The sequence below is a fragment of the Corylus avellana genome, chromosome 9, assembly GCF_965113065.1.
Source record: "Corylus avellana chromosome 9, dhCorAvel1.hap1.2, whole genome shotgun sequence".
Taxonomy (NCBI): Eukaryota; Viridiplantae; Streptophyta; class Magnoliopsida; order Fagales; family Betulaceae; genus Corylus; species Corylus avellana.
Window position 1 is genome coordinate 20,120,429 of NC_142498.1, and position 25,544 is coordinate 20,145,972.

The following is a 25,544-nucleotide window of genomic DNA, read 5'->3' on the forward strand; positions in this document are numbered from 1 at the left end:
GTTTAGGTCCCTTGAAAATCGCCCAAGCTTCTCATTTTTCTCCTTTTCTTTTTCCATCCAACCCATTTTTATCTCTTTTCACTTTTAATTTTCGGGAAAAGAGTAGTCGACTATTGCCATAAGCCATCCCTGATCGCATAGTTTCTATACAAGGTCTATCTATCTCATCGTCTTCCGGAAGCAACTTTTTTTTTAGTTACCTTCGAAATCTCAATATCCGAAAAACATGAAGCAAAAACCACCCAACCCCATCTCTCTGGCTCATTTTCACATGAAAGATAGGAAAAATGCAACAATTTTCATCAGGGAATGGGCGGTTTTGGGAATATGTATGTATTTATCCAATAATCCGAAAAAATGAATACATCAAAATGGGAAACTATCAGAATTATAAAGTACTTTAATTTTATTTCATTTCTTCTTTTATCCATTTTTTTGTTTTTTATATATATTTCAAACGCTTGATTCCTAACCAAGCTCTACATTTCACAAGTTTTTCAAAGCATTATTTTCCTCTAGTTTTTTTTTTTCATTGAAGATGGGAAACAAACAAACGTGTTAAAGGAGGATTTGAGACATTTTTTGTAAAATATAAACCCACTTTTCAAACGTAAAGATTACATAACTAATTAAGTAAAGGATTTGAATACGAAATTCATGATATGTATGTAGTTGGTCTGAATGTTCTAAATGGCTTATGATTATATGGTGATCGAATAGCATCATACTTTTGTAGGAGCCCTTGAACAAATCCCTTATAATTACTATGAATTACAAGTCACCACACGTTTTTTTTTTATGTCCTTCCAAAATTAGTAACTTTTAAAATTATTGGATTTTTATGCAAAGCTTTTAAAGTTACAAAAACATTAGGTTAATTCGAACAATTGTAGTTGCACAAAACAACCTCGTCATGGTTCTGAATTTCTTCATTTCAGTGACAAATTTGAAATAGGATAACAACATCTATAACATAACGCATCAAATATCTAATTAAACATTGTAATTAATTTGTGTTTTCTTTGTGGGAAGTTGGGAACCAGAAGATGGTGGACCTTCTAAACGGAGATAATCATACATAATCCCTTGGAAAGGGCTTGAGCTTCTTGGTTGTGTCAAAAAGACGATATTATCCCCTTCGACAAGACGAGCGCCAGGCACGTTCACGTTGAAAAGCCAATAGAGCCCGTGGATTCCATGTCTGGCAATGGAGTTATCCCTCCCTATCGATCCGCTTGAAAATAGGGGAGGATTTGCTTTTGGGTCGTTGACCCGAACCTTCAAAAATACAATTAATTTATGTAAAATCAGATTATTAGATAATTTGAATTAATTAATAATCACTAATGAAGATTTAAATATACCTGCAATTCAGAAAGAGTGGCAGATGCAATTGCCACTCGCAGTTTATAAGTAGCATTACTATCCACATTGTCCAGCTTAAATTTGATTTGCCATGTTGTTCCTTGATATGTATTACTGTCTTTTTTCTTCCTGTCATGCAAAAAACCTCGTACAAAAAATATGTCAGGGATATTTGAGTGGGAGAAAAAAGATTTCCTGGTTTGTGATAAATATATATAGTTAGGTTTGTAGAAATTTATAATAAAATATAAAATTGTAAAGAGAAAGCAGATTTTGGGGTAATTCAGGTTAAACGCTTACGCCCACCACTGAAAATTGTCCTAAATATTGCATTGTGATCTTATTACTTGACATGTTTACAATGCAAATGATCATATTTATAAAAACAAATATAATCCACACTAGAGGAAAATTTTGATGATGCATTTATGCAATTAAAAAAAAAACGATTTTCTTTTTTTTTAATTACTAACTAATAAAAAGAAAATGGAAAGAAGAAGACCTGGTAACTTGAGCATAAAACCAATCTTTAGTGTAGTCGCTAACGCCAACTGTGTAAACCAAGTCGTTATCAGGATACAGTTCTGCGTATCTTTCCCACAAGCCATACTGCCTAAACCTGCCCATTACAAATCAAGTCAAATTATGCTATTGACCATGATCACGAGCAGCAGGGCTATTAGATTATCTTGGAATAATTTTGAAGAATTAGTGTACTTTTATATATTGGAAAAAACTAATTTCCAAATGTTTTCGAGGGTTGGTTATTAATATAAATTTGCTAGATTTGTTGGTTATGGAGCACATTAGATGCTGCCCCGCAACCCTAACACTATCTTTCACAACAGCGCCTCTATCCATTTCGCCTTAACTGGTTTCCTACATTTTTTGCCTTTGTACTCACATCGGTCGACTACCCTGGAATGGAAATTGAAGTGGCTAGGTGCCACATAGATTGCAATGTTAATTTAATGGCTGACGTGATAAGCATCATGTCAATTTGTAAGGGTATATAATAAAATTAGTTGTACGTACTTTAACATTTTTCTAAAATAAAATCTCATTCATCTAAAAAAGAAAAAAAGAAAAAAGAAAATGGGTAACCTGTCAGGATGATTGACGAAGAGTTTATTGATATACTTTGGATTTGGATCAGGGACATAAAACTCTGCGGCTGAACGATCAGGAATGCCTATTTCCCACAGCGTGGGGCCATCTCTTGGAGGCTCATAAACAAGATCACCAACTTCAATATCATAACCTACAATCCATGTCACTTAAACCATAAATCTTGAGATTTTAATAAATTATACCTTAAAAATTTTTATAAGAATAAATTAAGGAAGATAGTAAAAATTAATGAAAAAATACCTTCGGTTATGCTAATAATAACATCATATTTGTAGTCCCCGATAAAACCTGGGATCCATGCATAAAGATTATAATCCCCAGTACGTATATCATTAATGGAAAAATACCCATCCTCCTCTGCTTTGCTCCAAAATTGGTAGTCCTAATGTGAAGTTTATTGCAAAATTATAATCAATATATAAGGATATGTTTAGTGGTGTACGAACGTGAATTTAAAGAAGATTGGTGGGCTTAATGCCTAGTTCCGCCCATGATTATCCTGAATTAAAATCTTATTTATATATAAAAAAAATTAAATTAAATTGTATGAGAATAGAAACATTTATAAAGTAACTTAAATTGTGAAAAAATATATATATATATAGAAAAAAGTGAAAAAAAATAATTGAAAAAAAATAAAGCAGCCGGCCACCTTGCATTCTCTTTGCCATGATCCAACGTCTCCAGGAGGCGCCAAGCCAACATAAGCACCATTTGCGGATATATAGTCATCGCTAACATACCTACACATGCACATAGTACTAGTTTACAAAATATTTTGTTAACAATTTTTTTTTTTGGTGGGCCCTGGCTGGAGGGGGCGCCGGTCTATCACTACTCTCCGATGCCAATTTAATAGACTGAATTAGGAAAAAAAAAATAAAAATTCAATTTAAACGAAAATTTGCCATTAAGTGTATAAATGCCCACCTGTCTCGGACTAGAAGCCTACCACTAACGTTACCCCGTTGGTCTGACTTGGGAAAATCCTCCGACGCAGGGAAGCTATAGGGCCAGCTTTGGACTTCAATCAGCATCTAATGATCAATTTTATTAGCTATTCTTCATATAAATTGTCACTATATATATAAGAAATGCAACAGAATTATTTCGAGGTAAATTAACCTGTATTTTGGCATCCTCCCAAAGCTGAACTAGTGGGTCTTCTGACTCTCCATCATATACAGAATTAACGTACATAAAAACCGGGCCGAAAACTTTTTTCCATTGCTCACCAGCTCCGAATTTCGGGACCAGATCGTCTCCGGAATAATGTGCACTAAGGAACATCTGATTACATTATTTTAATTCAAGATTTACCCAAAAATCAGCAATCATAATTGTAAAAATATTAAGGAAATAACGTATAATTTTGTATAAAACTAAAATAGATATCGATATATAGTAGCCTTAGGATAATATTCTCATAATATTCTGACAATAATCATAGACTTTGTTATTTTATTTTTTGGCTAAGCCAAATCATGGTCCTAGACATTGTACTAAATTGTGGTACATTACTATTTTGCATGCAAGTTGCAAAATCTTTTAAATTACTATATATACAGCCTAATGAAAAAGAAGTAGAGAAATGCCAGAAATTATATTTTTATCCCACAATAATGGTGTGTCAATCCTAAATAATTCTTGGATCAACCCTTGTTAACAAAAAATTAAAGGATTGGTTGGAATGGTTACATTAGCATTGTGGGATTAAAAAAAAAAAAATGTAATTTCTAGCATTACTAAAAAAAACAAAAAAAAAAAAGAAGAAAAATGTTTTACTTACAGCAAGGGTGGTGGGGCCCACATGTGATGTTAGGTTCTGTTTGCAGGGACCACCGGATCGGAACTCGTTGCTAGGTGTGATTTGCCAGAATCCGACGGGTGGGTCGGTAGAGATCCACCCGTGTACCCGAATGTTTTGGTTGTCATTCGAGTATTGGTACTTGTCATCCACCTATAAATCAATAACCAAATCAAAAAAAAAAAAAAAAAAAAAAAAAAAAAATTCTATAGTCCTTGCAATGACCGAAACTAAAAATGGACCAAATAATAACCAATCGCATGGACAAAGCTAGTATGTTTCATATATGTACCATATGATTAAATGTTATAGTTTCAGACCAATGAAAACAAAAATTAATTTATATAATTAACCCCAAGTATACCTCTCCTTTTAACTCTGGCTCCACTGGGTTCACAAGTAGGACTGCCTCTGGGTAGGCCAGGGCTTGGCCTCTTGTAGGCAATCTGTCATCCGGGAGGGGCATGTATCTTTGCCTGTTGTCCGCCATAGCCATATAGTGAAACCTATCCACAAACTTCAATTAGTTTCATTCCTGATTTAAAAGGAAATGGACCACTGAAAAAAAAAAAAAAAAAAATTCCCAAACGAGATTTGAGAAAAAATTTCTAATTAACTCAGTCTATTAAATTGATATATATTTTTACAGTATATGAATCTTACAAACAATGATATAAAATGCAGACGAGAATCACATACTCTAAGAATATATGTCAATTCAATAGGTTAAATTGAAAGAATTTCCTTTAGAAGAAACTTTGTCCATTCTTGATAATCTAGATGCATTTATAGTATACTTTCAAAACCTAAAGAAATTAACTTGGCCTTATCTGGGATGGTCAAAGCCAATTCCTTGAAAAATTAATAATAATAAGGAAGGTGTTTGTACAGTTGACCGCACGTCAATAGTCCAGTCAAGAATACTCGCTAAGACAAAGTACATACAAGGGTGACTCACCGTCCGTATTCTCCTTTTTATTGAGTTCTCCCTCAAACATATGATATTTCACTAGTTTAGGCATTATATATAGTGTTCTTCACTCGTATCTCAGGGGAGTTACCTCCTGTTTTTTTTCTTTTTTCTTTTTACTCTAAGCAAGCAAGGGAAGGGGGTTACATGATTAAAACAAACACAAAAGGGGAGGGCACCCCAACAATAAAGGCCAAATGGTAAATGCGGTACAAATACAGTAATAAAGTCTGGATCCAGTTCAAAAGGATCAAACAGCAGGCAATAGTGATTGCGAATGAAACCAGAAGGACCATAAGCAAGTTGGGCCTATTCCAAGGCCGCACAAAGTGCAAAGAAACTCTGTAAAAAGTCCGTTGCAGCAAAAACAACAACAGAAAAGGGAAAAGGAGAGTTACCCTTATTTGTTCGTTGTCTTAGAATATCTTCTTGACTAGACTACTGTACGTGGTGTGGTCAACTATACGAAAAAAAAAGGGCAATGCGACAAAAAAAAAAAAAAAAATAGAAACGGGAAAAGGAATTAGTTTACTTGTCTTTTCTGAGCTTGAAGGCAATCCTGGTTTCACCGAGGTTGAATGCAGGCCAGTCCTGGAGGTGCTCGTAAATAGCGTAAGAGTAAAATCCAGACGAACCACGGAGCAATATAAACCTTTTGTCAATATTTAATGGGACAACCTTGCCCTCCATCGAAGGATCCCAGCTTCTTGTGAAAGAGAGCTCAACCTGTTCTTCATTTTCAACTATAACCTTTAAACTTGTTCCTTTGATTCTGCATGGATGGTAGGTATATTTGGCTACGTTAAAATATTAATTTTTTTTATTAATTTAAAATTTTAAAATAAATGATGATTTAACATAATATTAAAGCAAATAAAAAAAAATTAGAGAGAGAAGGCAGGACATACACATCAAATATACCAGTAGTTCCTGGTGTGTTCCAAACAAGGTCCCAGTACCTATTATACGTACATTCCATTTGGATATAAAATAGGCTCATTTCATGGTGCAAATGAATCAATTAAAAGAAAAACAGTTTTCAAAAGTTACCCTCTATTAGATTCGTCGTTATTAACTTCAAGCAAGTTGTCAACGGCACCGTATCGAATTCCTGTAACAATTCCCTCTGGATTCGATAAAGTCACTTGTAGAATGCCATTGTCCATTACCACCTGCCCATCAAACTTAACTTTAAAGATCTTACATCAACTTGAAGCCTAAAACTTAACGTTATATCCGGTTTGCATGCATTTTTAATACACGTGTTTTTAATATATTAGGTTTGAGAATTTTTCTATCCCAAGAAAACTTTATTCTTCATAAAAAAGAAAAGAAAATTAAAGTGACAAACATATATATATATATATATATATATTAGCAATATATTACGATATTTATCCTGGATGGAAGCAAATGATATAAAGGGGAAAATTAAAAGAAAAAGAAAATAGGATTTACATGACGATCTTCAACATGTAAATGCACCCCCAATGGTGACATTGTGATCCTCGTGCAAGCCCCTGGAACTTGGATCTTGTGTGAGAAGAAGCTCTATATATGTTTTCTGAAAAATATATGGAATGGCATCAACAAAAGAAAAAGAAAAACCCATTACGATATTAATTTTGAAGAAAATTCTGTTTATTTCTTCTTACCTTTCCGATATCTGCAGAGAAAAGTAGGGAATTTCGAAGGCTTATAAAACATGTTTGGCTCGGTTTCCTTGAACGAGAGAGAAAGCATTCTTTTTTTTCACTCTTTTTCTTTCTCTTTTTCTTAATCTCTTTACTTAGTCGGCACCCCACTGTCTGGTGCAGTATTTGATTAAAGCGTGCAAGAGTCGTTATGTGAAGCAGCCAAACCACAATCATCATTCATGTAGAATGCATGATATATATATATATATATATGTGTGTGTGTGTGTGTGTGTGTGTGTGTGTTTTGATAAAACTATATTAATTGAAGGCCCACGGCATGGCTTAGATGAAACCCCTACAAAAATTAGTTACCACGATATATATGGACTTGCAAGTGGATCGAAGAGCCTTTACATTTGAAAAGCAACCGAAAGCGTTGGGCGGGCCGCTGTTTCAATTCAGACCTTACAACGTTAGAGTGCCATCTAAGTTTGATAATTCCTAAACAATTTATACTTTTAAGGAAACTTTATTTTGCAGCCTTTTTTTTTTGTTCCATAAACGACAAATGTGTATGGAGATGGAGGTGGACATTGGCAGCTCGATCATTTTCCTAGTTCCCATCACTGATTTAAACCCCTCTAGTGTAGTTACCTCTTTTGTCCCTGTATATTTGTTTGCTGGAGAAATCATTAACACGAGCACAACAGCAAATCAACTATTTCCTTTTTCAAACAAAGGGCTATAAGCATTATCATACACATATCATTCTCTGCCGAGTTTTTTTTTGAAGATGTACAAATGCTACTATATATACAATAAGCACTTATTTTTCAAAATACAAATCAGCATTTGAAGATGTGCATTTTCTAGAAAGATGAACTCAAAGTTCATCTTTGACATTAGAAGATGGCGGGCCTTCTAAACGAATATAGTCGTACATAATTCCCTGGAAGGGGCTGGTGCTTCTTGGTTGTGTCAAATAGATAGTATTATCTCCTTCAACAAGCTGAGCACCTGGTACATTCACGTTGTATAGCCAGTAGAGCCCACGAATTCCATGTCTGGCAATTGAATTGTCCCTCCCTATTAATCCACTTGTAAATAGAGGTCGCTTTGCATTCGGATCATTAATCCGCACCTTCAAAAAAATAATCCATTGGAGTTCGGTTTGTTGTAAGTAGCGGAATCTCTCTTTCTCTCTCTGGGTTATTAGAATTCAGTAAATTTGTCTAACTGGACATATCATACCTGCATTTCAGCCAGAGTTGCAGATGCAATAGCCACTCGCAGTTTGTACGCATTTCTCCGATCGACATTATTAAGTTTGAACTTGATTTGCCAAGTTGTTCCTTGATGTGTGTCATCTTCTTTCTTCCTGCAATGCAAGAGAGCTCGACTGCTGAGAATTCATTAAGGCATAGGGCCTAATAGGTTAATGGGAACAACCATTAACCAAATCTAAGCGGCCGAATGAAATCAATGCTAAAAGAATCACACCTGGGAACCTGAGCAAAGAACCAATCTTTACTATAATCGCTAACACCGACAGTGTACACTAAGTCTGTATCAGGATATAGTTCTGCGTACCTACCCCACAATCCGTAATGCCTAAACCTGCCAAACAAAGAATATGATCAATATTGCACACATAAAATGATAAAAGTAACCACTTTAAATGTAAGCTTATTCAGCAGCATTAATGTGATAATGCAAAGAAATTGTATTTAGGGTATTTTGGGAGCGGTTTCCATATCGCTCTTCCCCTAATTTTAGGATAGCACACAACTGACTCCTTAATAAAAAGTGAGCTAACCTGTCAGGATGATTGACATAAAGTTTATTAATGTACTTTGGATGGGGATCGGGAACAAAGAACTCTGCAGCAGAACGATCAGGGATGCCTATTTCCCACAATGTGGGTCCATCTCTAGGAGGTTCATATACAAGATCACCCATTTCAATATAAGAACCTGCATATCAAGTTATTGAAACTACATAAGAAAAAGAAATTGTTGAAACTATAGATTCTATATTGCTAGACCAGGCCTTTAACCATTTCATCTAAAAACTAATTGGCATCTAGTGGGAAAAGCCAAAGCCTTTTATAGTATTCAAAATCGCAACTTGCAAGGAATGTTATAAGAGCCGTCCACGTGAAGAGAGCGGCATTGATGAATTTCAACAATCCCTCCCTCAACGTGACATTCTCACGACTCAAACCCATGACCCTGACTCTGATACCATTTGTTGGATCAAGCCTTTAACCATCTCATTTGAAAACCAATTGGTATCTAGTAAGGAAAGCCAAAGCTTTTTATGGCATTTGAAATCGCACAACGAAAAACATGTTCTAAGAGCTGTCCACGTGAATAGAACGGTACGGTTGCACCTCAACATTTACAGTCCAAATCTAAATATTCATAGAAGTGAAGTAATACCTGAGGTTATGGTAATGGCAATATCGCATCGGTAATCTCCTATAAAGCCAGGGACCCACGCGTAGAGGTTATAGTCACCGGTACGAATATTGGTGATGGAAAAATAGCCTCCCTCATCTGCTCTCACCCAAAATTGATAGTCCTAATATCAAACAAAAATAAATACTGGTAAGGATGTCTATGGTTGTGTTCAATGACAGACTTCATTGAGGCATATAGCTAGAATTATGTCATTGCCATCTAGTTTAATTATGTCAAAACAATTTCACTATAAAGGATTATGTAAAGGATGTATCCTGAAAGCACGCTAACTAGCAGTAGTGATCTCTTTGAGATGTTGCTGAGCATTCAAGTGATCGTGCATTTTAATTATCGTTTTTCCGTTCATATTAAGGAGTACTTAATTTATGAAACATGAGAGAAAGCTACAAATCAGTACCATAGTATCCTTTTAGGAGTATAATTTTACTGATGCCGGAGCACTATTGACTTTCACCTGTTTTCTGTTATGCACCATTTTTGTTGCCCCAAAATAACAAAGGCCTGGAGAAAATAAGAAATCTTACATCTACCAATATTCTCGGTTATATATTATACAGGTGCGAGGCAGAGTATAAAGTTCCATATTTATCTGAATCTATTAGCTTTCAGGCCAAAAAATAAATAAATAAATAAATAATTGATGTGACATTTCAAAGTTTGCACTTCAGCACCACTGTCACAGTAATTGGTGTTCTCCATTCTCTTGGAAATTAATCAAAATCAATGAACTACAACAAAACATTTAAATCTTTCAGAGTGGTAACATAAATGCTCTTAAGAGGTTATTTTGTTCATATTCAACATAAGTAACAATGTGATGTGTAGGCTTTATGCGCATCCTTTAAAAGAACAGTAAATTATATAGCTGGTCAATATTACATTTACATGACACTAGCATTGTCATTTTTCATAAGCATCTGATACTGACCTATATTAACAAACAGTAAGACGATCTATATTCTGAAAAATTAATGAAAAAAGAAAGGATAACATGTTTGGAGCCATATGACAAAGATTCAGTCAACTTGTCAGGTAGCCCACAAAGACATTTGAAAAGAAAGGTTTGAAAAATCACCTTGCATTCTCTTTGCCATGATCCATTGTCTCCTGGTGGGGCCAAGCCAACATAAGCACCATTTGCTGGTATATAATCTTTGCAAGTATACCTAGACATTATAATTGCAAAAACTTCTATGAAATTTATCCATGCTCAGAGAAATACAAAAGAAAAGTTGTGAAGCATCTTTTATTTCAATACTCCAAACTGACTTGTACTGGGGCATTATAACACGTCACTTGATGAAAATACTACATTCACTTAAGAAAACAATTATTTATTAAGACCTCGATATTTTACGTTTAATCCTGAAAAATGCTACAAATATCCGAGAAGTAAGCAGATTATTATATCAAAATTAAACCACAAGCATGTGACATACATGAATGCTAGAAGATCAACCAGGAGAATAACAATAGAATAAATATAATAAGCACTTGTACAATGAGAAACCTGAACAACTAGTCTAATGATAATGCTAAGTTGTATTGCAAGCCTACCTATCTGAGACAAGTAGTCTACCATTAACATTACCACGTTGATCAGCCTTTTGGAAATCCTCAGAAGCTGGAAAACTATAAGGCCAGCTTTGGACTTCGTTTGTCATCTGAATATTAATTTGTATCAGTCTTTCTCCACCAAAAGATCACAGTCCAATAAATAATACTATTAATTTACCACCAGAAGAGGATGCAGGTTTTCTAAGTCGGACCTGTATTTTAGCATCCTCCCATAGCCAAAACGGATCATCTCCAATAGATGCAGAATTAAGATAGATAAATACTGGGCCAAAAACCTTCTTCCATGGCTCACCAGCTCTGAATTTCGGCACCAGGTCTTGTCCGGCATAATGAGCACTAAGAAACATCTGGTCATGCCAATTTATAGAGTCTAATTATAGACTGTAATGAAACCCAACACAAAAATTTATATTAACATTTAACATAAGCAAGCCACCCATATGGCAAAGTGTTTATAATGACCATCAACCATTACCGCAAGGGTGGTGGGGCCAACATGTGATGTTAGACTTTGTTTGAGGGGCCCACCAGATCGGAACTCATCGCTAGGTGTGATTTGCCAAAATCCGACATGTGGGATACTAGATATCCACCCATGTACCTTAATATCTTTGTTGTCACAGGAGTACTGGTATTTGTCATCCACCTGCACATCAAGAAATCATATCAAAACACAGTATGCTCTCATATACACCTAACTATATGCTTAGGAGCCACAAGGCACTCAAACTTTGCCAAGTACACTTGAGAAATCTCAGGACCCAAGGAATGCTAGGTCTCTTCCAGTAAATAAACGAAATAATCACCCTAAAAATAATAAATAACAAATAATAATTAAAAAAGAATAAAAGAAAAGATCAGAATGAAAGAATACCTCTCCCTTGTGATCTGGCATTGTGGGATTGACGAGAAGGACAGCTTCAGGGTAGGCCAGGATTTGGCATTTTCCTGAGCACCGGTCATCAGGCTGAGGCATGTATCTTTGCCTATCATCTGCTATGGCCATGTAGCGAAACCTAAATACCCCATTGTTAAATAGTTAATCATTAATCTCGCAAATGAGAAAAGTTGCCTATTGCCTGATATGGTCACCTCTACATGCTTTTGGTACATTTCTGTTGAGAAAAGATTGGCAATACAAGATCAACTAATTGTGTCATCAGCTTACATGCAATTTCAATTTTTCATATTTTGCAGAATTTATAGTTACATCGTCACCAGTATCTAGTAATCCGAAAATTTGCCAATAGGATTTTCTTGATGTTTCTTAGAACTATAAAATTATTACCAAACTAGAGTTAAGGAGGATGAATACATAATTTCTAAAACAGGATTTTGAGTGCTTGTCATATGGATTTTCAATGAAGCTCACAATATAGTTCAGTCAATCAACAGAATCAAAAAAATTAAGGTTCAAGAAGACCCCACTTCTGTTGTAAACATTCTTAAACAATTTCATCGTATAGGCCAAAGGACTGGGTTTTCATGTTGCAAGTTGATATTATGTCTTTGAAATAATATATGACAGACAATTTTATATGACATACAAAAGAAGATGTAATATAACATGAATACTTGTCTTTTCTGAGCTTGAAAGTGATCCTGGTTTCACCAATGTCAAAATCGGGCCAATCCTTCAAGTGCTCATAAATGGCATAAGAATAAAACCCTGAGGAACCACGAAGCATTATAAACCTGGAAGAGAATAGACATGATAAGCATACTTGTATAGAAGAATCTCATAGAAATAAATAGCATTCATAATTTGAGCAATGACCTTTTGTCTATATTCAGGGGAACAAACTTGCCCTCCAGTGTGGGATCCCACATTCTTGTAAATGAAAGCTCAACCTGGTCCTCGTTTTCCACTATAACCCTAAAAATTGTACCGCTAATCCTGCATGGTAACAAGTTCATGATTCACAAATTGGCCTAAGAATAGCATTGAAACTACCTGATAGAGATAGTATAAAATTGGGAGAGGGGAGGGGAGGGGGTGGTTGTTTGAGATTCACTCCATGTGGTGGTGGAGCTACAATATGGTTCACGGAGGGCAAGAGATAGAGTTGAACAAAAATTTATTACCAACTTCTAAATATGTTTGCATTCTATCAAAGATATCCCTCCGATAATCAACATTCCCACACTTCGCATACATATGAATCATTGCAATGCCCAAGATGACATCAAGGAAAACTTATTCCTACCTATATAATCATGAAGAAGTATAGCCTTATGAATGGTCCCCAATTTTGAACAAGAATAAACAAGTAAACAACGGTCACCATGGCAACTTTATCTAGGACAATGCCTTCCTCTCTCATCTGATCAAACAAAACCAGCAACTTATTTGCATTGCCACACCACAGTCAGCATACATGCCAATCATCCTCTTCCACGCCACAAGGTCCCTCTTTTGCATTTTAACAAACAATCGCTGAGCATGAATTGCCCTACAATTTGCATACATGTCCACAAGCGCAGCACAAACAAAATGATCCAACTCCAAATCATATTTAAAGCAATTTCATGAATCAGTCTACCGATTTGGAGGTCCACTATATTCTCACGCCCTTATCACAAAAGGCATTTTATAATTTTCCTGCCACACACCACATTGAATAATCGCCCTAAATGTCCCAAAAAAGTTCATATAATCACCAACCTTCAAACCCACCAACCATTACACTATAACTAACCGGGTCTCTTTTTCTCATCCTACCAAATAATGTGTAAGCATCACCCAGAGCCATATGCTGTGCATACATGCAAGGGAGTTTGTTAGCAACAATGAGTTTTTGGAGCATCCCATTCACAGTCACTTGGGCATGGACTTGTCTAATCTGAAATATGTTTCTACACTTTAGCAGCCAAAAGATGCAAACTTTGGGCTCCAATTTTTGAGAAAAAAGAGATCCTGGTGGCGGTTCTATCTGGCTATATGGATTTGTGGAAATTTGTTGATGAAAATAAGGGTTCATGGTAGCATCTGCCACTGCAGCAGCAGTAGAAGCTGACATGAAGCAAAGCCTTCCACTGTTTGTGAGCAGGAAGGTCTGGTTTTCAAGTTTGAACATAGAAGTATTGCTGGAAACGTTTGCCCCTAAATTTCTAGGCGGGCCAGGGGGTCATTTGCCCCCTCTTGACCCCCGTGGCTCTGCCTTTGATCTCCATGATACTATACTTTTGACTCTGATAATAATCATACACCTAAATCAGAGTGGACACAGTTTGATCACTGGATATACACATCAAATATTTTATAAGTTACATTGTGGTTACTGAGGGAGAGAAAGTGAGGAGTGGCATACACATCAAATATTCCCTTGCTTCCTGGTGCACTCCAGACAAGGTCCCAATACCTACATATTCAATTGGAAAAAAAAATTGTCATATTTCAAAAACTAAGTCAAAGAAAATGCCTTCTAGTTTTATAGACATCCATCAAGTCAGGTCAAGCCAATAAAAAAAAAACAAATGCAAATCTTTGTCATGTTGTTGTACGCCAACTAAGAAAACCATTAATTTGTAGACAAAGGGAAAGAAAAAACTAAAGCAATTGTAAAACCATGTACCCTCTGTTAGATTCCTTATTAAGAACTTCAAGCAAATTGTCGTAGCCATTATATCGTATTCCAGTAACAATTCCACCTGGGTTTGATAATGTGACTTGCACTATGCCATTATCCATCACCACCTGCACGTAGCATGGAAGTTAAAAACTAGAACAAGAAACATACAATCTTAACCCAAAATTTATTAATTCCTATAATATATTGTTTGGCCCCGAAAATCTAAAGTCCTTGCGCTATCCTCAATATCTATCCGAGCATATGATTTCAAACATTGTAAATGCCACAAGAAAATATCAAAAATATGAAACCTGACTTACATAATGATCTTGAATATGCAAATGCACCCGTGGAGCCGACATGGTGAAGCTCCTTGTTGCCTTCTGGAAATTGTTGAGCACAATGAAAATCTCAATGTATATAAAAAACAGTTATATCATACACTAAATAAAGAAAGTTGCTTGCTGGAGATGCCGAACCACAGATAACGAAATCGTGGGGAAAAAAAACGTGAGAAATAAATGAATGATAAGCCTCTTTCAATAATTTTCACAATGAGCCTGAATTGAGCTGCGCATATGGGTGTTCTCTACAACCAGAATTAAAGATCAAATTTAGTTAACAACGAAGAAAAACCAAGCAACGTTGCAGCTTAATGGAGAGAAATGCGGTAGCTAATTGTCTTTGTCACGTGTGATTGAAAAGGGACTATTATTATTATATCACAATAATCATTAAACTTAGCCAGCGATTGAATTGATTATGGTTGATCTGACAGCAATTCCTTTTATTTTAATATGCATGATATTTATTCTATACAGCAAATGTCACTGAATCATGGAAACATACGTATATGGTCTCTTTCATGAATTAATTATTAAAGACAACCAATTGGCTGAAAAAAAAAAAAAAAAAAAAGGACGAGGGACCAAAAGACTGAACAAGAAAAATGACAAAAAACATATTCTTAAAAAGACAAGAAACATTTTGTTTTTGTTTTTTTTTTTTTTTTTGTTAATAACTTTTTTAGGACTTCGGCTTTAACATTTTTATTTTTTTCCCCTAGGTTTTAAAACCAGATAAATTTGGTACCTCACCTATGGGAAAAGACAAAATTAATACTACCATTAGTTTCCGTCAATCCCAATCAACGGAATTCCACATCATCTCCATTAATATCGCGACACGTGTCCTAAAAATTAAAAAAATCTAAACCTAAAAAAATAAAATAAAAATTTTATGGTGTGGCCCCATTTTGGCAGCCATCCCAAGGCCAGTCTGGGGGTAAGGCCCTTGGCCACCCCCAAAGGGGCCGCAGGAGCCACCCCTTTTTGGCCCTTTGGGGGTGGCCAAACCACCTCCAAGGGGCCAACCCCAAGGCCAAAATGGGGGTGGCCGGCAACCCCATAAAATTTTCACTTTTTTTTTTTTTTTTAATAAGTTTAGTTTTTTTTATTATTATTATTATTTTAATTTTTTGAACACGTGATGTATTATACGAGTGACACATGGAATTCCATTAACTGAGACCAAGAAAAACTAATAGAGATATTAATTTTGTCTTTTTTCTCATAGGTGGGATAACATATTTGCCTGGTTTTAAAACCTAAGGAAAAAAAAAAACCAAAAAAGTTATTATCCATTTTTTTATTATTATCTTTATGCTTCTTTTTTTTTTTTTTCTTTCCAAACTAAAAACAAAAATAAACCCTCCAAAATACAGGGCTACGGAGTGGCAAAGAACCACTTCAGTACCATCCGGGTGGTCCCCCTCTGGCCGACCACCCCATTCAAATCAATTTTTCCTTTTTTATTTTTTTAATTTTTTTATTATTTATAATTTTTATAAAATTTCTGTAGTACGAAGGGAAGGGATTTATAATTTTATTTTGATAAGGTCAACACAAAGACGAATTAAACAAATTTTTCAACAACAAAAAATTCATAAATAAATAAAGCAATTTTTTAATAATAAAAAAAAAAAAATCACACTAACTAACCTCGAAATTATTTTTGTAGATTAGAGTGATCACGTTTGCGAAATTACATCGGCGTCCCTCTTCCTCTTCCTCTTCCTTTCACCGATTGAGAAATCGTTGATATTTCCACCGCTTAAAAGGCTACCGGTCGTCGCCGCGGAGGAGGAGAAATTTTTGGGTTTTTGACGTTACCTACTCAGTATGATCTTTTATACCGTGTAGAAAGAAGGAAGGAATAGGGATTAAAGTTAAAAGTATTTATTGGGTTCAACTACCGGATTATTAGTGTCCCACGATTTCCTTGCACAGGATCGGCGATGTTAATGTTTCTGTGTATGGTTCCATGTTCGAGAAGAAAGGGTTGATATTTTAGTGGATAATTTGTACGTGGAGATAAATCTGGTACAGTAATTTAGGCTACTATTCAAATTGAGATCAGTCAATTGAATGAAAAATAAGATCCAGATCCTCTTAACTCCAAAATGGAAAATTTCTTCTAAAAAATTTTAGGAGAACAAATGAGACATTTGTCCCACTAAATACAAATAATAATAAAATATTATTTAAATTTTTTTAAAAATAATAATGGGGGCCACCTAACATGGATATGTCCTACAAAAATGATTTAACAATGGTACAAGCTTGTCTCGAAGGGGTCACTCAATATGTTGTAGATCACGCCTTCATTAGTTTGAATCTCCATTCCCCCTTCCTTTGTATGGACATGTAAAAAAAAAAAAAAAAAAACACAAAACAAAAACAATGGCCCAAGCTTCAGCCCAATTAAGTTCATATGCTCACCAAAATGTAAAGGCCCAAATTGAAGAAATTGGGCGCCCCATCCAACAAGGATGTTTCCATCTCCATTTCTATTTGATATCACCACTCTATCTTGGCCATAGGGGGTGGCCGGCCACCACCAAGGCAAACCTTACATTTTTTTTTTTTTATTTGGCCCTTGGAGGTGGCCGAACCACCCCCAAGGGCCATGGGGTGGCTTCGGCCGCCCAGATTGGTCAACCACCCCTAAGAGCCCTAGGGGTGGCTTCAACCACCATAAACCGGCCGGTCTAAAACGGCCGAAGCCACCTTTATAACAAAAATGGGGTGCCCGACCACCCCCTTATGGCCAGATGATTATTTGTTTATCATTATTTTTTAAAATTCTAAATAATATTTTATTATTATTTTTAATTAGTGGGGATGTGTGTCCCATTTGTGGTCCTATAATTTCTGATACTCCCCGGTCCATTTTGGACTGGAGAGGATCCGGATCCATATTTATAAGGGAAATTCTTAACTCTTTTATTTTGAAATATTTTCATTTATTTTTTTCTCAACTTTTCTTACGTAAATTAATAAAAAAACATCCGAAAAAGTTTTTTTTTTTTTGGCTAAATATGATTCAATGCATTTTCTATAATTTAGTTTATTAAACGTACATGTGTTCAATGTGCTTGTGATTTTCTTATGCAATATATATTTTTATTAAAAATGCATGTCAAAATCACATATTTTTTTTTAAAATAAGAAAAAATAGAAAATAGGTTGCATTGCCGCCCCCAAAGGAGAAGGGGTGGTTATGTGGCCACTCTCGATGGAGAATAAGGGGTGATTGTACACGGTCACTTTTGTCGTTAAAACAATGATTGTACAACTTCTACTCTAGTGGGGAGACTGCATGGCTACCTCTTGTTCTTTGTGTGGTCATGCGGCCAACCTTTTCTTCAGTTGGAGGTGGCCGTGCGGCCATCTCAATATTTTTTTTATTAATATTTTTTAAAGTCACTCTACCCCTACACAAATAAACACTTTTTTTCTTTTTTTCCTTTGTTCTTCTTTAAGCATTCCTATAAGAAAGTGAGAAATGTCTTCTTAAAACCTATTAAGTTAGAGAAATTCTTCACTCATTCTCACACGCTTTTAAGTGCATTCTCTAGCGTAACAATAAAAATCACAATTTTTTCCTTTTGAAAAGTATTTTATGTTTAATCTTTTGAAAAATATTTGTATTTTGTATTTTGAAAAGTGAATCCTTTGGTAAATGTTTTGATAAAAAGTCTGTTTTTGTTTTTGAAATGAGAAATTTCTTTTTGTAAAGCTTAACAAATGTTGAGGGATACTCCTTTTGGGCCCAAGGAAAGGCAGCCCACATGCAATGCAAGAACAAAAAGGGCAGCTCATCTTGGTGGACCAACAAGACGGGCCTCACTAGATTACATCTAAGAAAGAAAAATTTGATGCTAAAGCCTATTTGAAATTGTGTTAGAGAGCTTAAAATGTACTTTTGTACTAAAAAGTTGTACCAAACAAAAGCTAACATGTTTGGTAAAAAGTTTTTTTTTTTTTTTTTTTTGGACTTTTTTACTTTAAAAATAGTCAAATCGCACTTTTGACAAAAACTTAAAAATGAAACTTTTGTCAAAAAGTGCCTTTTAACTTTAAAACTCTATTTCTCAAACATAATCTCAAACACACTCTAACCCAACACAAATACACAATCCTACTTTAACATATCAACAAGAGCTTAAAGGATCGCTGCAGTTGTAAATGTCAGCCCCAAATAGAATTGCAGAATTAAGAATTTCAGTTTTCATGCATGTAGCCTATATTTATCTCAACCAAATTGTGAAAAAGAAGTAAAAAAATAAGTAGACCAGTATTGCATAACCTGTCAGTATATAATCACAATCCCTATGAGCTTAAAGCAGTTATTACAGTATGCTCCCGGATGGTTTCAGGTACAGACACATGGAACAGGTAGCTCTCACGGAGATTTACATAACTCAAATGTGTATCCTCTCTGCTGCTGCTGCTGCTAATGCACTTGACTGCTCTCCGTCTTTCTCTGGAAGAAAAGAGACCCTAGTAGAACGGCAATGCCTGTTATTGCTATCGTGAATAGAAGTCGTTTCCGCGAAAAGTCCTGTGGCGGCCTTCTTTGAGCACCTTGGTCTCTTTCAGCTTCCCTCACATCCCTTCAGATGAATTCCATAAGAATTACTCCCCATGATAATTGGAAAATTCAAGATGCTAAAATATTTCCAGTATTCTAAAGAGCAATGCTGAAAACATAATGCAGAAGTCCTTAAGTTGTGAACCAGGAATAGCTTTTCCAATAAAGCAGAGATTAACTAAGCAAGGTACATGGGAAAGTGCAATTTTCCAAATATTTGTGATCAAACAGATGTAAGTGACCAAGTGCATAGCTTTGAGAACCACTCCCCTAAAGTAAACCAAGAGTCAAACAGGAGTTGGAATAAATGTTGAAGCCACATTCAAAGATTTTGGATCATAATACTAAATGAAAAAGAAAAATATAACATGCTCAATATACATCTATCTAGCCATAAGCCTGAGAATTTTTGGGGATCCACCACCAATACACTTCCAGCCAAAAATGCTAAAGAAATAATGATGAACACACTGGTGAAATTCTGATCTTTATTCTATACGAATACCAATAAAACATGTTAAATAGTGCAAGCAGCTAATGCAATTGCATGTGGAACTACAATTGTCAACCCATGCATGCCCTCACCAATTGATCTAGTATGTGCTAAATCTACCGTGCTTATCTTACAGAATGAAGGAAAGCTCATGGTTAGCACATGACAATAGCAGCAGTTATCTATAGTCATTGTGTCCATGAGAAATTTCCTAAAAGGTGGATCATTCAGAGTGACATTTAAAATTAAAAGAAAAGAAAATATATGACAATAACTCATTCACACAAGGTGAATATTACATGTCACATAAAATTACGCATATATGGTTCAATATTCAATGTCCATATCATGTAGCACAACCATTATAGACTTGCACATTACTTTCATAGACTTACATTGACAGCCAACTGTGATCTAGAAGCTACGAAATCCAGCTATTACTTATCCAACGCAAGAATACAAATCCTAAGAGCGAGACATATAAATTAACGTTGCTTTCCCTTTATTTACCTTTATTGGTCTATTTCAGAAAAAAGAAAAAAAAAAGAAAAAAAAGAAAAAGAAAAAAAGTAACTTGAAAATGTCAAAATTAATTGGGCAGCAGCACGTAAGACCTCTAGTAAATGATATGGCTCTTCGTAGAGCTGACTGACGAGAAAGATTCATGCAGCCAACTTCTTAGTTGGAAAAGTGGTTGAATAGAAAACAGTCATATTCATGCACAAGAAGATCAAAGAACAGTCAAACATCCAAGGTTCTTTCTCTTTCTTACATTTTTTTTTTTAACAGAAAACAAAATGAAAAAAAGGCATGCCCAAAAAGTCATCCCTTATTCTCTCTAATTAAATAGCTATCTTGTGAATATGTGAGTTTTTTTTGTTTAACTGTCCTCTAAGGTATAGAAAAATGCTTCTTATGGAAGATTTAATTATGAAACACTTTTAATAACTCTTTCAACACAACATAATGCACCATACAACATAATAGTGCAGATATAAATCACACGGAATTTGATCAAAAGCAAAGAAATATAGACCATTAGACTAAGAATCTTTGCCCACCTACTCTAAACACAGTTCTATATAATCCAAGAGAAAAAACAGAAGTAAAGAAAATTTTGATCAGAACCAAATGTGTTTCTTTCAATTCAAGGAAAACACATACCAGGATTTAAATTCAATTATCTTTCTTAATTCAAATCCAGAGAAACTAAGGTTTATGCATCCTGCTATTGAAATTGAAAAGCACTTAAAGGTTCAGTGTACCTTTTTAATTTTAAATCCCATACAATGCCTTAAGGTTCAAGCATTCATATCCTTTAATGAGATTGAAAAGCATATATTTCAAGATATTTTATATCGAACATCTTCCATAAATGTGATATTAAGGTTTCCTGAGTAATGTAACATCCTTGGAAATAGAAATTCTCAATAGGAACTCAGAAAAAAAAAAATCCTCAATATAAAAGATGAACATACTGATAGTATATTTACCTGGGCACAGCATTATCTAAGATGCCAGTGCACCTACTTTCATGGTTATATCTTTCTCGCAGCCTAATGTATCTGTTGCATAGAATACAAAGCTCTGTACGATTTCCACATACTTCCTAGAAGTACCAAGCACAGAGATGTTATATTCAAATTGGTGCTGAAGCTTACCACCGGATGATAACATTCAATGTAAAAATAATAGGCAGTTAGTACCTGATGCTCTGCTAGATCAATTGCAGGCAATGGAAACTCACAGAACTCACAGGTGACAATCCTCTGTGGGCAGTTTTCACCTTTGTGGATTGGTAAAACTTCACGTTCCATTGTCTCACTGCAGAGTGAACAGGATACCTGCTCTGGCACATATATGTCAATAACATGGCAATCATATACAAATGCATTACACATCCATACTCATTAAAGAAAAAACCTAACCAAACAAATCAGGTTGGCTTCACCAATCTTTTCTTCCCAATCAATAATCATTAAGGACTTGTTTCGGTCTTTTTAAATCTGAAGAACCTCTATCACAATAAACTGCACACATGTGATATGTTTCTTTATTCTTTGTTCTGATAACAGATGCAAGTTCGAAAGAAGCTTGAGCTTAAACATCATACAGCCAAAAGATAGATCGAATATACATTTCAGAAGGAAACAGACCTAGTAAATAAAGTGAACATAATCATTCTAACTAGAAAATTTTGTTTTAACTGTCCATCAATCAAAGTACCAACCTGCTATCAGATAAAAGAGGGAATAGGCATATCATTGTTTCCTTCTTGATCATGATATGTTTTAATAAGTCAATCAACAAGAACGAAGCCAAAAATCAATTTAAGATATTAAATTAATAACCTACAGCAGCTCAATAAGATATAACCAAACAGTCATAAGATCTAACCAATTGGCTCTATTCCACCTTATGTCCAAGGCATCAGTATAACCATTCATTGTTTCATCTAAGGCTTCCTTAAACAAAAGTCTGATCTATCAAGTAAGATACCGACCTATACAAAAAAAGTACAACCACAGGGTTGCATCACCAACCACATATCACAATCATAAGTAGACATAATTCAGTTTTTTTCTTTCTTTTCAGAGAAATATCATGCTCAAAGGATTGAAAAGAGCCTTCACGCCATGTTTAGATAACTCTTTCATCAGTACAGAACACGAAAAAACACCTGCCAGCACATTCATGGAAAGGTTAAAGAAGCTTCTTGAATAAAGTCACATACCGGAGCATGGGTGCTTAAGAAGTGTTCGTCTGAATATTTTTTGGGAACCATATCACCACAAATTTTACATCTTTCTAGATTGCGAGAGCAATGAGCATAATGCAAATCAATATTTGAAGAAGGGATAGCTCTGTCACTGGAAACATAAAATGATATTACTAAATAGAATAGCAGCAACATAGACATTAGGACTTGCTTTGAGAAGTAAACAACAAAGTGTGGATATTACGATATTTTATCTTAAGACATTCGGGAATAACTAAACTGATCTAGTCACAGTGGACAACATAGTTCACATTCAAGTGACAGAATTCATTGCTCAAGCATGTCACTCATGAGCTTCAATTAAGAATCTAGTTAAAATTTATGGTAAAAAAGAATAGTGATTCAATGAATTATGATGTAGTGATACCCTGCTCACCACGAAAGATTGAAATATGAACTCAGTTAAGATGTTCAGTCTAACTAAAAGAAATATACATTTCAGGAAAAATATTACCTACCAAAAGAAAAAAAAAAAAAAAAAAAAAAAAACAAAACAAAACAAAAAAAAAACAAAGGGAGTTTGATCTGTGAGTATAGCTTGATAGATCATCCCCACCACACATAGATTTCGCTTAGTAGAATAAAAGTGATAAATCTGAAGTGACATCAAGTGCCCTACTCACAGCCCAGTTGCCCATCGCATAAAAATTATGATGGAATTGAACCCAATCCAGAGTCTATGAACTCGAATGCTGTGAATTCAAACATTTGAAACTTAACAGACAAAAGGGGTGCCACAAGGGTCTTACTCAGCACAGCCGAAGTTCTAGGAAACTTCCAGCTATCGAGGAAAAAAAAAAAAAAGCTTTGAAGCTAGCGCGACCCAAGAAAAATCAGCATAGGAAACATTGCATTTTCTTTGAGTGAAGTTTGCAAAAATGAGCAAGCACGCAGTGATAAAAATTCATTAAGAACATGAATATTATAACAACAGTTAAGACACTCGATTTCCAAAATTTTCACTTATATTCTTCATTTTAAACAAGAGCTAGCTATCGACTTAACAACCACAGTCTTGCATTACCAAACCAGAGACATAGATACAAAAAAGCAAGGCGAAGACCGAAAGACATAAATCGTCGATGTGAGAACAAAATTAAGGCACGTAAAACTCCACATTTAAATTGGAGACACACAAATAAAACCCTCCAAACTAAGAAAGTAAGAAACCAATTGGACGTTTTTGGCGGATGAAATATTTCGATTAATTGACTCTTAGAGTCTGAGCAACTTCTAAACCAAACTCACAACATCAATTATGACGAAATTCAATAAGACCCAGCATAGATTTCACGGAAAATAAGACAAAATTGATATAATCCGTATATCTTTTAAAATTTGTATAAGAGACATAAATGTCCATGAGCCAAAAATAATCTACCAGTGGCTGCATATTCTCGAGGATTCATCTGACGCAATTGCCATGGCGATGCAGGGAAGGAAAGCACACGACGTCGTTTCCCGATCAAAAATTCTGTCAAAACCCAGAAATGAATTTAACGGGAACAAAATCCGCAAAATTTTCAAAAGAATTTGCGATCGAAAAAGACAAGGATAATGAAACCTAGGAACGATGTTATACCGAAGTCGAAAAAGCAGCCCTTGGATTTAGGACTCTCTCCGTCACTTGGATGCTCTACGATATTTCCAAACGATGAGGCTCAGCCATTGATTGCTTTGGTTCAACGACTTTATTAGGTGAAAGACTTTCAGTGGGGGTTTGGAGTCCATGTTGATTAATTAGAAGTGGAGTTGCTCCCCACGCGCCATTGAGGCGATTGGGCCACGCTCTCTTCGCGGCAGGCTTGGGCCGCATGATGAGAGGTTGGGCTGGGGCAAACAATGGTCGGGCATTTGTGTCTGAATGAGACATCTGAAATCAGCCGTTTAACGTTGAACCTTAGTCGAACTTTGTCGTTCAAACGTGGTCCACTTGGGCCTTGGGCTGACTGATACTAATATTGTATTTGGGCTGATCCGCTATTTGCCGTTTAGCAAACAATTCAATGTTTTCGGAGCACTACTTAGTACTTTCGCTTTTCATATGAAACTCATCACAAATTCATGTCAAAGAATTCATTACTTTGAGAGAGAAAATGCCAAATATTCAGGCATGATATAAGGGTCCTAGTATTACTTAAAAATAAATAAAAAAAAAAAAAAAAAAAAAAGAGACAAGGGTCGTGTTCGTCGTATGTCACTATCCAATAACATGTTAACATTTATCAACAAATTGTAAACCAGTTGTAGGTATAACATTAGTCCATGATCAAATCCAGCCTTTAAAAACCAAAAAAACCCGGAAAGATAGAGATTCTCCGGAGAAAAATTTGGTCGTTCACTGTAGAAACGACCCCTCTCATATGAGGGGGGTCATTTTCAACAGTAAAACGACCCCTCTGAGTGGGGTATTTCACTGTTCAAACAACCCCTCTCAGAAGGAAGGGTCGTTTTACTATTTAAATGATCCCTGATTGTCATTTTAACAAAACGGCCTCATTTCAGAAACTCTTAAGTTTTTTGTAGTGTCCTTGTGATTTATTTCAATTTTTTTTTTTTTTTTTTTTTTTTTTTTTTTTCATGTAGATTGGGGAGAGAAGTCCAACACCGCTTAGCAGTGTAGTAATAATAATGATGACAATTGCTTTAAGCTATCATGTGATGAACCAAACTAGTTTCATGTTCAAATTCATTCAGATTTCAGAGCCTGAAAGAGACATATTGGGTGATAGCTTCGAGAGTATTGGGCACGGCGGGGCGGGGGGGACCTGTCACGTTGGGTCTACAACAATAT

At 35.3% G+C, this 25,544-nt stretch overlaps 3 protein-coding genes and 1 pseudogene across 6 annotated transcripts; all 4 read right to left on the reverse strand.

Annotated features, from left to right (window-relative positions):
- Positions 1-945: 945 nt before the first annotated feature.
- On the reverse strand, positions 946-6,804 carry LOC132189919 (uncharacterized). The gene is made up of 14 exons (XM_059604760.2): positions 6,732-6,804; positions 6,324-6,445; positions 6,182-6,232; positions 5,806-6,045; positions 4,668-4,809; positions 4,286-4,456; positions 3,622-3,786; positions 3,427-3,533; positions 3,149-3,239; positions 2,737-2,878; positions 2,470-2,626; positions 1,868-1,984; positions 1,365-1,494; positions 946-1,278 (listed from the first exon to the last, which is right to left on the reverse strand). The coding sequence occupies exons 1-14, from the start codon at positions 6,771-6,773 to the stop codon at positions 994-996; spliced, it is 1,962 nt and encodes a 653-aa protein (XP_059460743.2). The 5' UTR covers positions 6,774-6,804; the 3' UTR covers positions 946-993.
- An 811-nt stretch (positions 6,805-7,615) lies between these two features.
- LOC132189270 (uncharacterized) lies at positions 7,616-16,938 on the reverse strand. 2 transcript variants are annotated; one of them, XM_059603931.2, is made up of 16 exons: positions 16,544-16,938; positions 14,864-14,926; positions 14,547-14,668; positions 14,283-14,333; positions 12,749-12,868; positions 12,547-12,666; positions 11,846-11,987; positions 11,447-11,617; positions 11,163-11,318; positions 10,951-11,057; positions 10,469-10,559; positions 9,352-9,493; positions 8,727-8,883; positions 8,411-8,527; positions 8,162-8,288; positions 7,616-8,051 (listed from the first exon to the last, which is right to left on the reverse strand). In XM_059603931.2, exons 2-16 carry the CDS (start codon positions 14,903-14,905, stop codon positions 7,794-7,796), a joined length of 1,923 nt encoding a protein of 640 aa, XP_059459914.2. In that variant the 5' UTR covers positions 14,906-14,926; positions 16,544-16,938; the 3' UTR covers positions 7,616-7,793. The 2 variants fall into 2 exon arrangements, with proteins under 2 accessions (XP_059459914.2, XP_059459915.2); XM_059603932.2 differs by lacking the exons at positions 14,283-14,333; positions 14,547-14,668; positions 14,864-14,926; positions 16,544-16,938 and adding an exon at positions 13,283-13,362.
- LOC148583912 (pentatricopeptide repeat-containing protein At5g59600-like) lies at positions 13,179-14,273 on the reverse strand (annotated as a pseudogene).
- Positions 16,939-19,099: 2,161 nt separating the features above from the next.
- Positions 19,100-24,441, reverse strand: LOC132190205 (TRAF-type zinc finger-like protein). Of its 3 annotated transcripts, none has more exons than XM_059605116.1 (6): positions 24,333-24,441; positions 24,132-24,224; positions 22,706-22,841; positions 21,678-21,815; positions 21,465-21,580; positions 19,100-19,500 (listed from the first exon to the last, which is right to left on the reverse strand). In XM_059605116.1, exons 2-6 carry the CDS (start codon positions 24,173-24,175, stop codon positions 19,341-19,343), a joined length of 594 nt encoding a protein of 197 aa, XP_059461099.1. In that variant the 5' UTR covers positions 24,176-24,224; positions 24,333-24,441; the 3' UTR covers positions 19,100-19,340. The 3 variants fall into 3 exon arrangements, with proteins under 3 accessions (XP_059461099.1, XP_059461100.1, XP_088366778.1); XM_059605117.1 differs by having other exon boundaries at positions 24,315-24,441; XM_088510652.1 differs by lacking the exon at positions 24,333-24,441 and having other exon boundaries at positions 24,132-24,308.
- Positions 24,442-25,544: the final 1,103 nt, after the last annotated feature.

What these genes read in the sequence shown, in the direction of transcription:
- LOC132189919 (XM_059604760.2), bottom strand. Translation starts at nt 6,773, where the DNA reads ATGTCACCATTGGGGGTGCATTTACATGTTGAAGATCGTCAT. An exon ending in TACATGTTGAAGATCGTCAT is followed by an intron (nt 6,446 to 6,731) that starts GTAAATCCTATT and finishes TTTGATGGGCAG; the next exon opens with GTGGTAATGGACAATGGCAT. An exon ending in GGGAGGATGCCAAAATACAG is followed by an intron (nt 3,534 to 3,621) that starts GTTAATTTACCT and finishes ATTGATCATTAG; the next exon opens with ATGCTGATTGAAGTCCAAAG.
- LOC132190205 (XM_059605116.1), bottom strand. Translation starts at nt 24,175, where the DNA reads ATGGCAATTGCGTCAGATGAATCCTCGAGAATATGCAGCCACTG. An exon ending in TCGAGAATATGCAGCCACTG is followed by an intron (nt 22,842 to 24,131) that starts GTAGATTATTTT and finishes TTATGTTTCCAG; the next exon opens with TGACAGAGCTATCCCTTCTT. An exon ending in TTAGATAATGCTGTGCCCAG is followed by an intron (nt 19,501 to 21,464) that starts GTAAATATACTA and finishes ATTCATCTGAAG; the next exon opens with GGATGTGAGGGAAGCTGAAA.
- LOC132189270 (XM_059603931.2), bottom strand. Translation starts at nt 14,905, where the DNA reads ATGTCGGCTCCACGGGTGCATTTGCATATTCAAGATCATTAT. An exon ending in CATGGCAAAGAGAATGCAAG is followed by an intron (nt 9,494 to 10,468) that starts GTGATTTTTCAA and finishes GTTTGATATTAG; the next exon opens with GACTATCAATTTTGGGTGAG. An exon ending in CAACTCTGGCTGAAATGCAG is followed by an intron (nt 8,052 to 8,161) that starts GTATGATATGTC and finishes ATTTTTTTGAAG; the next exon opens with GTGCGGATTAATGATCCGAA.